At 35.7% G+C, this 14,398-nt stretch overlaps 2 protein-coding genes across 2 annotated transcripts in view; one reads left to right on the top strand and one right to left on the bottom strand.

The window, feature by feature from the left end:
* The window catches only part of LOC134654097 (EF-hand domain-containing protein D2 homolog), a 21,457-nt gene extending 8,479 nt beyond the window's left edge, over nt 1-12,978 (top strand). The window contains exons 2-3 of the mRNA XM_063509521.1: nt 9,751-9,915; nt 12,271-12,978. Coding sequence (XP_063365591.1) covers nt 9,751-9,915; nt 12,271-12,523 — 418 coding nt within the window. The 3' untranslated portion in view covers nt 12,524-12,978. The remainder of the gene's footprint in view (nt 1-9,750; nt 9,916-12,270) is intronic.
* LOC134654101 (uncharacterized) lies at nt 12,974-14,398 on the bottom strand. The gene is made up of 3 exons (XM_063509526.1): nt 14,258-14,398; nt 13,973-14,042; nt 12,974-13,209 (listed from the first exon to the last, which is right to left on the bottom strand). The coding sequence occupies exons 1-3, from the start codon at nt 14,347-14,349 to the stop codon at nt 13,042-13,044; spliced, it is 330 nt and encodes a 109-aa protein (XP_063365596.1). The 5' UTR covers nt 14,350-14,398; the 3' UTR covers nt 12,974-13,041.

Below are 14,398 nucleotides of genomic sequence, written 5' to 3'. Positions count from 1 at the left end.
GCAAAGACAATGCTGGTGGACCCGGCCGTTTCTTCAAACATGACCTGATTGCCACCAGCAGGCGAATTGGATTAACGACGAACGGGGGCGATGGTGAGGCGTGTCGATGCCGGTTATTGCCACTGACCCGATTCGTCAAATGACTACAAATATTATGACGCGTATTCGTCTGTCGATGGAAAATGAGTTGGAATTGGAGTCTCGCTCAAAATGTGAGATCGCTCGCTTATGATCGAGACACGCTCCTTATTTGCAAGCTTCTTTCCTACAGCAAGATGTAAGTCGATTTAAGTTAAGAACAATTACGTTTTTAGGGTTCCGTAGCCAAATGGCAAAAAACGGAACCCTTATAGATTCGTCATGTCTGTCTGTCTGTCTGTCTGTCCGTCTGTCTGTCCGTCCGTATGTCACAGCCACTTTTCTCCGAAACTACACTGTACACCTATACTCAACTCAACTCAACATATCAGTATAGTACCATATAACGTCAACGTATCATATATTCAGTATAGTTGAACTCTATGTTCAACTATACTGTTGAAACTTGGTAAGTAGATGTATTCTGTGAACCGCATTAAGATTTTCACACAAAAATAAAAAAAAAACAATAAATTTTTGGGGTTCCCCATACTTCGAACTGAAACTCAAAAATTTTTTTTTTCATCAAACCCATACGTGTGGGGTATCTATGGATAGGTCTTCAAAAATGATATTGAGGTTTCTAATATCATTTTTTTCTAAACTGAATAGTTTGCGCGAGAGACACTTCCAAAGTGGTAAAATGTGTGTCCCCCCCCCCCCTGTAACTTCTAAAATAAGAGAATGATAAAACTAAAAAAAATATATGATGTACATTACCATGTAAACTTCCACCGAAAATTGGTTTGAACGAGATCTAGTAGGTAGTTTTTTTTATACGTCTTAAATCGCCTAAATACGGAACCCTTCATGGGCGAGTCCGACTCGCACTTGGCCGCTTTTTTTGTAATGACATAAATAATTACTAAGTATGATGAAACTTTCGCCATACAAAGATTAGAACGTACTTACCTATTTAGGGAAAAGTTAAAAATCCTAATATGTATGTATCGGAATTTAAGCTTGGAAAATTGGGATAAAGGTTTATAGAAAAGTATCATTATTAACTTTATTATGATCATATTCGAACAATTATTACGTACTTATGATTTTTCCAACCAATATATATTATCAAATATACAAACTACAATGAGCTGAATTGAAAAACGATTGGTTTTAATATTATTGAAAAAACAAGTAGGTCAAAATGTTTATACTATGATACATAGTAGGTTTAGCGATATTCGCCGTTAGTCAAGAAATATGACGCGAATAGTGACTAAGTGTCACAAGTATGTGTCTTGCAACTAGGAACTGATTCACCGGTTAACACCTTATAGCAAGTTTTATAGAATCATAAAATTACCATTTAAAATTACGCTTGCGCATGAATCATTTAATTGAGAATGTTAAGAAATGAATGAAAATTTATTAGAATTCCATTTTCATATTTGTATCGTTAATAATGATTATTAAAACACAATCTTCTGTCATCCTATATATTAAAATGAAAAGAGCTGCTACTACATTAAATACTATAGTGGTTCCTAGTTGACTACTTACGGATCCCTAAAAACCTATTATGGTTACTTTGCAGCAGCTATATCTGTATTACAAAAGTTATCATATACAAAATTATTTAATTAGTTCGGCAGTGGAATGGCATATTAGTCGCCAATGCATGTACCGGCACTAACATAAGTCGAATTTCCTTGCCGTCTGATGCAGGCGACGCAGCGCAATGCGTCAAAATTCATCGCTATTCGCTAAATTTCGCTACTGCAACATAGTGCTAGTACTGTTAACAATGACAATAAATAAGTACTCAATCCCAACTTCTAAGAATCACGTTACAAATGTTACAATGCAAGTTACCGGGAACTTGAATCTGAAATAGCGCTCGAACAGAACTGTTAAAAATAACCTTATTTGGTGAGAGATCGGATTTCTGATAGAGGGCAAACTCGCCTGAACTTAGATTTCACTGGATCGAGGTTGAACCGGTGGTTTTAACTACATACTACCATTTGTTAATATACCTATTGTATAAACATTACAGCGAAGATAAAAGTCAGCTACTTTCTTAACATATTACTTGAACATTTAGTTGATATAGTATCAATTTTAACCACTAAATTATTTAAGTGCGTATTGAAAGTGATATATTATATTATACCAACCTATACCTACCTACTTCAAATACAGGTACTCAGTTACATTAATAGAAAGCTTGTACAATTTTAACTAGCTTTCTGTCGAGTTTGCAGGGCATGATCGTAACAATAAATGGCCAATCCCTTGCAACATACGGGTCTAGATGAAAGCTAAGGCGCAATATACACACACTATGTACAACAGAATACGATCATCTAAAACTGTTAAGTGTTAACACATCATGACTTCGTGAGTCATTAAGGCGATCAGCTCTGGTATTTATTTATGCAAGGTTTAAAAAAGATTATATATGAAATATATTGAATAGTTTATATTGACAAACTGAATGTCTAAATAATACGTGATAATACTAACCGCATACAAACCGAAGTAGTAACACGCGCTAATGCGTAAACAAAAATATCTCCCGCAGCGAATGCCTTCGCTATATTTATAAACATTTTATTCTCTTTGAGGAACTGCGCTAGAGGTATCTATATAAATAAACTGTTTTATTTAAACCACAGCAATACTGATTTCAACACAGTTCAAGCAGATAAATATATAAAAAAAACTTTATAAAGATGATAATATACATTCCATTAAGAGTCAAGTAGGTATAATAATAATAATTACGCATAGGAATGATAGGAAGATTAAATACAGTTTCTAATAGTTAAACTTAAAGTGCCGTTAGCGTCTAATGAAAATGTTGTTAGATTAGACGTATGATCGATGCAATGCACTTTCCATAGTAATTTACATGTTGTGTTGATTTTGATAGTAATTTTCACAAAGTTAGAAACGTATTTTAAGATCTCAATTAAGCTATGCTATAAATTATGTAAGCATCGTTTGAGTAGCCTAGGTTGTCGTTTTCTAGCCATGTATTTTGGTAAGTACTTACTTACTCGTTTTAACATGCTCGTAATTAAGTAGGTACAATATTATTGTATAGTATGGCTCTTCTGAGGTGAACTTTTCGCTTCGAACCATAATCTTTCAAACAAAGGCCATTGTCTCTATTATCGCAAACCCGCCAGCTCGAGCGTTAGCACGTGCCAGTACAACATTCATATTGAAAAACAACCGGTATCGTCATAGTATTAAGGTTCAAATTTAATGTCACTGATATTCTAGATATTACGTTTTGGTAGTGTAGGACGATAGACCGCCCCGAAGCGATACGGCACTCATATTATTTTGATACTTAGTGTGGTGTTAAAAATGAAACGTGGTTATCTAATCTAATACCTTTAAACGAGCAATTCTTGTTTATTTATTTATTTAATATATATATATTTCGGGGATCTCGGAAACGGCTCTAACGATTTCGATGAAATTTGCTATATGGGGGTTTTCGGGGGCGAAAAATCGATCTAGCTAGGTCTTATATCTGGGAAAACGCGCATTTTCGAGTTTTTATATGTTTTCCGAGCGAAGCTCGGTCACCCGGATATTTTATGATAAAGCGTTGTATATTTGTTATATAACAAAATCTAAGGTAACAATGTAAATTTAAATGTAAAAGATTAATAAGTTTAACATAGGTATAATCAACATTTTTCCGTGTAGGTATATAAACAGTTACCTACTTACTAAGTACTAGATAAAATCGTGTCATAAAAAATCAGATATAATAAATTTCTTGCAATCAAAATCCAGGGTCACGTAAGCAGATCGTCAAGTTTTTAACAATATCGGGCAGAGTACTTATATAAATAACACGAAGCACACGGTTAGGATATTAGAAACCGACTTAAGCCTGATGTAGGGTCGGTAAATGATAAAATAATGTGCCCCACTACTCATGCACACGGATCTTGCACACCGCTCTTCTCGTAAACCTATTGTATTTACCTATGCAAAACAATAGTGGTCAGGTCGCAAATCCTTATCAGTGTTTTTATTGTCACTATGCGTCGGCATCACATCAGAGGTGCTAATTTCACAGTAGGTATCGTTATTTTAAAGATAAGAAAAAATAACAATGCTTGCAGCTGCACCTTTGTAAATTATTACATTTACCACCGCAAGCTAATAATTTAAATAAAACAATATAATAAATATGTAACCACGTTTAATTTTTAACACCACACTAAGTATCAAAATAATATGAGTGCCGTATCGCTTCGGGGCGGTCTATGGTCCTACACTACCAAAACGTAATATCTAGAATATCAGTGACATTAAATTTGAACCTTAATACTATGACGATACCGGTTGTTTTTCAATATGAATGTTGTACTGGCACGTGCTAACGCTCGAGCTGGCGGGTTTGCGATAATAGAGACAATGGCCTTTGTTTGAAAGATTATGGTTCGAAGCGAAAAGTTCACCTCAGAAGAGCCATACTATAGATTCACATACCTACCCGTTGATCTTAATTATTTACTTAACAGTCACAAATCCAAGATAATAAATCGTCAAAGGAGATAACAAAAAGCGGCCAAGTGCGAGTCGGACTCGCCCATGAAGGGTTCCGTATTTAGGCGATTTATGGCGTATAAAAAAAACTACTTACTAGATTTCGTTCAAACCAATTTTCGGTGGAAGTTTACATGGTAATGTACATCATATATTTTTTTTAGTTTTATCATTCTCTTATTTTAGAAGTTACAGGGAGGGGGGGGGGGACACACATTTTACCACTTTGGAAGTGTCTCTCGTCCAAACTATTCAGTTTAGAAAAATATGATATTAGAAACCTCAATATCATTTTTGAAGACCTATCCATAGATACCCCACACGTATACGTTTGATGAAAAAAAAATTTTTGAGTTTCAGTTCGAAGTATGGGGAACCCCAAAAATTTATTGTTTTTTTTCTATTTTTGTATGAAAATCTTAATGCGGTTCACAGAATACATCTACTTACCAAGTTTCAACAGTATAGTTCTTATAGTTTCGGAGAAAAGTGGCTGTGACATACGGACGGACAGACAGACGGACAGACAGACAGACAGACGTGACGAATCTATAAGGGTTCCGTTTTTTGCCATTTGGCTACGGAACCCTAAAAAACCAGACTCCATTTGTGACAGGTGAAGTTGAAAACTAGGAAGATGGAATGTCTCGCAACGCACCACATTGCGTAAGTGGCTGATGTTTATTTAAAAGTAAAATAAAACTTCTGCCTAAAACAAATAGGTAGGCTTTGTCTAGAAACAACGTAGGTACAGAATAAACAAACGCGGTATTATAAACAATCCGCCCACAATGAATGTGTTTTGTTAAGTAATTGTGTTGATTAGCTATTTAGATAATGGCACAATGAATCTAAACAGAAACGCCAAAGATATGCAATATGATTTCATGCTATTTGCCGCTGAGACGTTTGGTTAGTTTTAATTATGTAAACTTATTTTTTAAAGTAAATAATGTTTTTCATACTAATTGTTACTCTTTCTTAATTAGATGAGTAGGTACTAGTTAATTCTTTTCGGAGATTAAATTGGTAGGTACTGTAGTCATAATACTCATAATAGAACCGAAGAGATATCTTCTCTTCTAACCATGAAAACTATTAAAAATGTAATTTAAATTCTGTTTTTCTTAAGTTAAATAGTTTAATGTAGGTGGGTACTTATCTATATTTGTATCCTGTATTAATGGTGATACCTACTCTAATACTTCTCAATTTTACTTGATTATCGTCAACAGGAAAGCTAATTAAATGGCAAAATTATATTAATATCTTTATAAATAACATACCTACATTATACTATCGCGACTAGTTTTACCTACCTCGTTTGACTTTTAATAAGACTGTTGTAATACCTACCTACTTATAAGATTGATCGATTTATTAAAGTAGGTTACGCAGTTGAACTTCGCGCTCCAATCATTGCTAAAATGTTAATGTTACCCCGCATTTCCCATGCGGTACCACAAGACTTCGTTGTTTGACCTAGGTTATGTAGAACAAAGGCAATTATATAATAATGGTGAAGACGTACGACTCATCGATCAGTATTCTAATCCATTTACTTATGTCTTATGTCCAATCCATTGATTTCGTGTTTCCATCAGTCACTTATCGATTAATGCAGATATCGGTATCGGATTAATCCGATAACTTTGCGATAAAATAAATATAATTGCCTAATGTCCATCCCTTTTCTCAGAATTAGTTTTAGGATTTTTCGAAAAATATTTAGGACAACTGTTTGGTTATTGAGAACAATAAACAAAAAGTACTCACTGAAAAGCTGTATGGTAGGTATAGGTACCAGTCACGCTTCGTGATTGTTACGCCATTTAGGGTTCTAGCTTAATTCAATTCAATATCAAATTAAAAATTAAACGTTAAAATTAAAGATAAATATAATTAATTTGTGAAGACTGTAACGTTAGCTTACTTTATTTATTTAAGATATTTCACAGCTTAATTGTAAATATGTATGAAGCACTTCCGCACAGACAGCACAATGCTAACAAATATTACACAAACAATTACATGCTTTAAATCCGTCGAGCTTTTTACGACCGTGTTAAGATTTAACATTTAGCATATTAACCGGTTGGATCGGATGTACATACATACTTACAGTTTAGTTCACACCGCAAAATTATAAATCTCTTTAAATAATCCAAAAGATTCAAATACGCAATTGATTCAAAAAACTGCAAGTCATGCCACTCGGCTTGGCGTATCTCGAATCGCGAGTACATCAGGAATATCAGGATAACTATACATACATATATATATGATACATAACATAACCAAAGAGGTAACTTCTAATGTAAGCTGCAACACCGGCAAAACTGGTTCGCCTTGGTCTCACCTTGGGTCGTAAGACAAAGTGCAACTTTGACCCGACACGGACACGACACACCTGAGGGCCTACCGCGAACCACGTTCGACGTGTTACCTCCCTGTCACACTTACGTACGAATTTACAAGTGCGACAGAGAGGCAACACGTCGAACGTGGTTCGCGGTAGGCGCTCTGCTAATGTTACCTACATTAACATGTGTCGAGTTGCACTTGTATAGTTATGGCAATTAGCACCCATGTGACTACTATAATATGTAGTCAAGTACACTTTGTTGTTTAAAAAAGGTTTGTAGCAATTTAGCTATGTTATCTATATTTTTATTAGGTTTTTATTATCTTAGAACGCGCTACCTAGAAACGTGTTTGCATTTTTATTAGTAAAGCCACCTGTAGTTTTGTTACGTAATTAGCTAATGTTACGTACAAGTTAAAATTTTTACTAATTTGTAGTTTTGTTGGGACACATATTAAAAGCACCTAGACTAGACACTCAAGTTGCTTTAATTTTGCTTTGACATTAGTCTGAAGACCATTTGATTACCCGTCATCAAATGTCGCGCACCGCTTCATTATAAAGTTGGAGGTAACTGTATTGCTTATGGTTCTAAAGCCCTCCCACGACACAACCCACACCCCTGCGAGAAAGCTTAAAGGTCGAGGTCAAGGGCGGAAAATTACGATGTTACAGCCAAAGAAACTTGTATGTTCTCTTGTGTAGGTATATCTATTCCAGAACAATAGACTCCAATCTAATAAGAAAGCGCGCATAATATGTATAAATATATAAATATTATGTAACATGCCACATGGTTCGACATTATCTTTTACGACTTCAGAGGTTTTTCTTTTGAGTTTGGCTCATTGTTACATCAATCATCCAATCCATCATCAATAATCCATTTTAAAATCCTCACAGGAGATACGACGATCGTTATTGTTTATTGCAAAGGAAATAGGGGGGCTGCGCAGTGACCTTTCTCAAACGTACCTACCTACCTACTCTCGGGTAATACCCATACCACACACTAAATTATTCAATTTATCTCATGAACGGGTACAAATATAAAGATATAGAAATATTATTTCTATATATAGAATAAGTATAAATAGGTACACGCAGTACAATATGGTTACCTATTATAAACATATTTAAACCGAATTGTTTTATTGTTTACTAGCGTATTGTTTTTAACGATCTCATTTTGCCAGAATTTGGAACCAATTTTGCTTCGGTCGGAAAAACTCGGCATTCATATTATACCGGCCGAATGGATACAAAACGAGCCAAAACTCCGTGTTTCGCATATTTATGAGCAAGAGCCAGCCAACTATACCCAATTGTTACGGTACTTGAAACACAAAACTTAAATATGGGTGGGCCGAAAATTCTAGTTTGTCGCGTCAGTGCAACCACTGAGACATTTTGTTAATTGAGCCCAACCCTAATTATTGAAATGACGGGGTGTTGTTATCGTCTATAGGGACTTTATGACAAAACACGTAAACATGGCCCAAGGTAAATAAAATATTAATGATCACGTTCTAGTATTACGGCAGGATATATTACAGTAAAACCCATGAACATGGAAAATCCCTTGAATGGAAGTTTTTTATGTTCAGATATAAATCCGGCTCGTAAGTTAGGGATGTAATATAGGCAGATGTTCAATTTTTTTTCTTTAATTGGGAGTAAATGAGATTGTGGCAATGTCGGGGGACGTAGTCTATTTTTTTATTCGGTAGACTGAAATGACATTTCATAGTATGAAATGTCATTTTAGTCTACCGAATAAAAAAATAGACTTTTAGGTACCTAATGCTTGTGAAGTTACAGCTACAGTATTTCTAATGCTTATAAAGTAGTTATCTTTTATGATGTTGTATATTAACATGAACAGTTTAAAGCCAAGTCTAGATGTCAGGTTCACGTGGATCGTGATGAACCGTGGGAAGTGGGCGAAAGTGTGACGTTATTAGCCACGTACACACGCTGCAATAAGTATAGGAAAATTAGTATTCACGGGACAAAGGCGCTTTCTACAATGACGCTCTTATTAGATAATTACGTAACGGTTTTTCGTTATATTATTAACGGCACTATTGTCGGCGTTGTGATGTTAATGACTATTATCTTAATGATACAAAATATGGCACCACAACTACACGAGGATATTTTTTAGGCGTATTATATAGGAATTGGTGATAATACTGATCATTACTTTAGCTGACATTTATATGTTAACTTTAGCTGCAATACTATTGTAGGTAATAATAGTAGTATGTTCTTTTGGGTTCTCGTGCAGGTAGAGTTAGACCAAGAAAAGTCTGCAACGATTTTGATCACACACGCAGTGCAAGTGTTATTTTAAACGTCAAACGTCTATGAAATTATCACGAAGGTAAAAATAACACATCTACTGCGTATGCTATCGAAACTCTTATTAACCGAGACACATAATATGCTTTTGTTGTTAAGTAATTTTTTTAAAATACCTAAAAGTAAAAGGACAGAAGTAATCAAATCATGTCTGGTACAGGACCGGAGGTAAACTTTTGTTTTAGTTAAGGCTCTACTGAGTATAAACGGATTACCTAATTAACAATGTTCAAAATCGGCAGCTGTCAGACCGACGGAGTGTAGAGACTATTTTGTCTATTGTATTGACATGAATTAACCATCAGATATGCCGTCATAAACCTTCATAAAACATTTCTAAGCAGCTGTCTTTTGTTTTACAGGTTCGATGAAGGCCACGACGGTTTCCTGGACCTGACGGAGGTGAAGCGTATGATGGAGCGGCTCGGCGCGCCGCAGACGCACCTCGGGCTCAAGGCCATGATCGCCGAGGTCGACGAGGACCAGGACAGCAGGATCAGCTTCCGGGAGTTCATGCTTATCTACAGGTAATACCCACCTTCAACTTCGTTCAAGCAGCTTATACAGCAATGCCGAAGCAGTAGGAAAGAACTCCAACCAATATTTGTCATAGAGCTTTTTCTGGCTAAACAAATATTGCTCAGTTTTTTCTATTGTTTTACGCCCAATTCCAGCAATGCATTAGTAATTGGGCCAATTGCCCTTTGTCATATCAAAAATGTTAATTAAAAAAAATGTACGTATGTATAGCTGCACTATATTAGTACAGTCCGCTGCAGAGATAACTGACCCCCCTGCATAGAAATTTGTTCGCAGGGTGGTTCAATCTCCACCTGATTGTACCTACACAGTCACAGTTTGTCATAATTCAGAGTTCCTTAGAGTAAACTTGACCTGAATAAGACCTAAGATGTTACGTTAAGCAGGTCACAGATACTTATAACAGCGCGTATCGCTCACGTAACGGTCGAGGACTGGACCACATTTGTACATTTAGTAGTGTAGTAGTTTAGTATGCGTGTTACACGCTGGCTGTCATTCGCGCGCTATCACTTACCTATACAGAGTGCTTCCTGTAACAGGAGCAATAAATTAAACTGTAGGCTGTACTTCTCAAACTGACCAACATTTGTTCAGCAACTTTTGAAAATAACTCAGGTTTTGATTTTTATTACACTTTAAAGTTTATTCTAAAACGCAATGTATTGCAAATTTTGTTATGTTTAAAGCGTGACAAGCAACGTCAAACACACTGATGTCAGCGTACATTGAAGGCAATATTTATTTTGTATGAAAAAGAGGAAGTCTAAAGGATTCATAATTTTTAAAAGTTGCTGAACAAATGTTGGTCAGTTTGAGGAGTACAGCCTACAGTTTAATTTATTGCTCCTGTTACAGGAAGCACCCTGTATACTTGACAGGGAAACTTGTAACGAATGAATAATAGCGCCTATTTAAAGTAGGTAAGGTACCCATTTACGTCATGGTGGTTGACCAAACTGATGTAGTTACTTGGCCAATTCAGTACTGCAACTTCCTTGTGTGATGCTAAAAATGCTACCCACCAAAAACATTTTCATGTAAAATGTTGCCAAGACGAAACCATAAGGCTCGCACTGACAAAAAGTTATCAGATATCTTGTAGAGCCAAGCTTCTAACTCTACAGGCCCTACCTTCACAGACTCTACACCTTAGTCAAAATATGTGGCTTGGCCGTTTCGTGACATGGGCGTAACGTGAAAAATGTATTCACTATTCATTATTTTTTATTATTTAGTTTATTAAATAGTTCTTGTAATGAAACGGCCAAGCCACATATTTTGAGTAAGGTGTAGAGTCTGTGAAGGTAGGGCCTGTAGAGTTAGAAGCTTGGCTCTACAAGATATCTGATAACTTTTTGTCAGTGCGAGCCTTATGGTTTCGTCTTGGCAACATTTTACATGAAAATGTTTTTGGTGGGATTTCACATCTTTTTGAAAGTTGCTTATGACAATCTTCCGATTTAAAGGATTGCGGATGATTTACTATTAAAAATCCTGAAATACGTAGTTGGGGGGTATCTTTATATACAATCTGTTTTTTTACTGATTCCCTGTACAAACTTCAACCCCCTTTTTCCCCTAACGCCTTTTTCCACCCTTTTTCACCCTTACGGGGTGATTTTGGGGTTGAAACTATTTTATATCCTTCCCCATAACAATAACTATCTACATACCAAATTTCAACTAAATCGGTTCCGCGGTTATCGATTTCCCATACAAAATTCCACCCCCCTTTGCACCCCCTTAGGGGCTAATAATTTGAAGTTTTTGAATTATTTTGTTGTTTGTGGACTAATACTATCTCACATACCAAATTTCAGCTTCCTAGGACTTCAGGAAGTACCCTAGAGGTTTTGATGATCAACAGTGAGTGAATGAGTCAGTGACGAAATCGGGGTTTTTTAGATATTAATAAATACCAAAGTATAAGAGCTATGCAATTGAAATTTTTTATGCTTAATAAGTTCACTATTGACATCATATCCCGATTGTTTTGTTTATCTGGTATAATCCGAACCCAAGTTAAGAGGGTACAAAAAAACGACGAAGCGCTTCGAGAAAAGGTAGGTAGTGCCCTTGCGCTTCGCTTTGCTCGTCTTGGCGGGGGCACTACCGTGCCCCCAGATTAGTTTCATTCCTGTTTCGCTATCTTAGGTAGAAATCATATTACGAGTAGATAGGTTAAGGTAGGTAGATACCAATAAAAACTTGGGTAATTGATTGAAAGTTCTTTTAGCCATCTCGTGCCAAATTGTTTGATGCGTCTGTGTCTGTGACGTAGGTATCTAAGTTAAGACTTTATATGAATTCAAAAATGTAACATTAGTGTGGTGTTTCAGGAAAGCGCGAGCGGGCGAGCTCGAGAACAACTCCGGGCTGGAGGCGCTCGCGCGGCTCACAGAGATCGACGTCGAGCAGGTCGGCGTCAACGGCGCCAAGAACTTCTTCGAGGCCAAGATCGAGGAGCTCGCCAAGACCAACAAGTTCCACGACGAAATCATCCAAGAGCAGGAGGAGAAGCGACGGGAGGCAGAGGAAAAAGCCGCCCGGAGACTCAAGTTCAAGGAAAAAGCGGCCTTATTCCAACACTAACAAAACACCAAATTACTGAGCAATGTCTAGTCCGTAAGCTGTTACCATGGCTTATAACTTCGAAGATCTACAAACTATTTACTAAGTCTTGTTTACATGAATTTTAGATTCTATTGTATCTACACTTCTGTTGCTTTTTCAAGGTTTATGTAACTTTACTATTTACATACAAATTGATTGTAATGATCAATTTATAGTCTTAAATTATTTATGTATTAAGTGCAGAAAAATTAATAAGTGTCAATGCCTAATTAAGTTAAATGTTCTGTAGTAAAAATATATTATAAATGTTTTGATGAAAAGTATATTTATAATGTGGTATGTGTCTGCATGTTGCCTTGTATGGTTAAATTAGCATAGAAGATTTTTTATACTAAACTTACTTATTGATGGTTGAAAGTGATGTATATGAATTATGTGTTTAAGGTTGTTTGAATAAAACTTATTAAGTATTATTGGCTCATTTATTTTTTGCTTATCCTAATAATTCAGCATAATTATTTTCAAAAAGTTCGTCTTTATTTATCTACTTCCATAGTGGAGTTATTCCTAAACGTGTCATGTTCCTCGTGAGATTGATTTTGATTTGATGGATGGTTCAAGTCTATTTGCAGTCGTGCAACTGGTGGTAGTTTGTCTAAATCAATATGATGCATATCGGCCAGTAGTTTTGTTAGGGTGGTGTTCTGAAAGGCAAGTACAAAATGCTAAAGCCCCGTCTCCATATCGCGCGGCAAGCTATCGAACATTGGCTCGCGCGGCTGCGCAATGTTCGATAGTTTGCCGCGCGATATGAAGACGGGGCTTAATTAAGTAATTTGTATTATGTATTAACTATTCCGTTGCCTTTTAGTTTGAGGTAAGCGTAAAAGTAAACATTTCCAACCATTTAGGGGCTGAATCTTTCCTCAGTGAATCTTTACATTGTCCTACATCAAACACTTCAACAGTAACATAACGTCTTAAGTATCTTTAGTTATTTTGGCCAGAAGACATAATTCATATATTATTTTGTAAAATATTAGGCCCACACCCACATTCTAAAAGTGGTAAATTTATACTGTCTTATACCTATTATAAGTTTTTCTGTCCATAAATAACCAAAAAGGCAGAGTGTTAGTCATGTTTTGTGTTTATTTCATACAAAATAGTTACCTGAATCAACAACACTCAGTTATTATGATTTTTATTTAAACCAAGATAACACAAGTGCCTACAAATAAGATACCTATTGAACTCTCAATACAGCTAGAGATTGAACATTTGCCATGACTATGAATTGATGTTTTGGATTCTATGATTCACTTAAGTATTTCATCCACTTATAACTATTGCCCAGACAAATTGTAAATTCAATTCAATTCAATATGTTTGTGTAAGTCTTGTCACTAAGCTGCGCAAGTACTGCATGACATAATAATAAAGCAACCATTTATGATTAGTACCTACCTTAGCAACATTTGCTTCAAATTCCCCACCAGATCTTGTGAGTTGTTTGATCTCTTGTAATTCTTGAGAGCTAGAAAAGATATCATAATAATATTAATATGTCTTATCGACTTACGCCCTAGCCCTTAGTCACTTAAATAGGTAATAAATATATCGTTTCACGGAAAGAACACTGGAGAGTGCATGTATTGTCAGTAGAATTCAAGCATAGAGAAAATAATATTTACGTTGCACGATGAGGGAATTAGCCAAACAACAATATGCACACAGCAAACAGCGACTTACATTAATTGCAGAAGATGATTTGTTGTTATCAACTCATTCAGCAGATCATGCTGCAACTTATTTGTTAGTGCATCGGCAGATTTTATTGACATCGTGAGGATCGATTTCTTTCAATTAAAATGAATCAATAAATAAAATAAC

The sequence above is a fragment of the Cydia amplana genome, chromosome 14 (genome assembly GCF_948474715.1).
Source record: "Cydia amplana chromosome 14, ilCydAmpl1.1, whole genome shotgun sequence".
Taxonomy (NCBI): domain Eukaryota; kingdom Metazoa; phylum Arthropoda; class Insecta; order Lepidoptera; family Tortricidae; genus Cydia; species Cydia amplana.
This window is presented reverse-complemented; position numbering and strand designations above follow the sequence as displayed.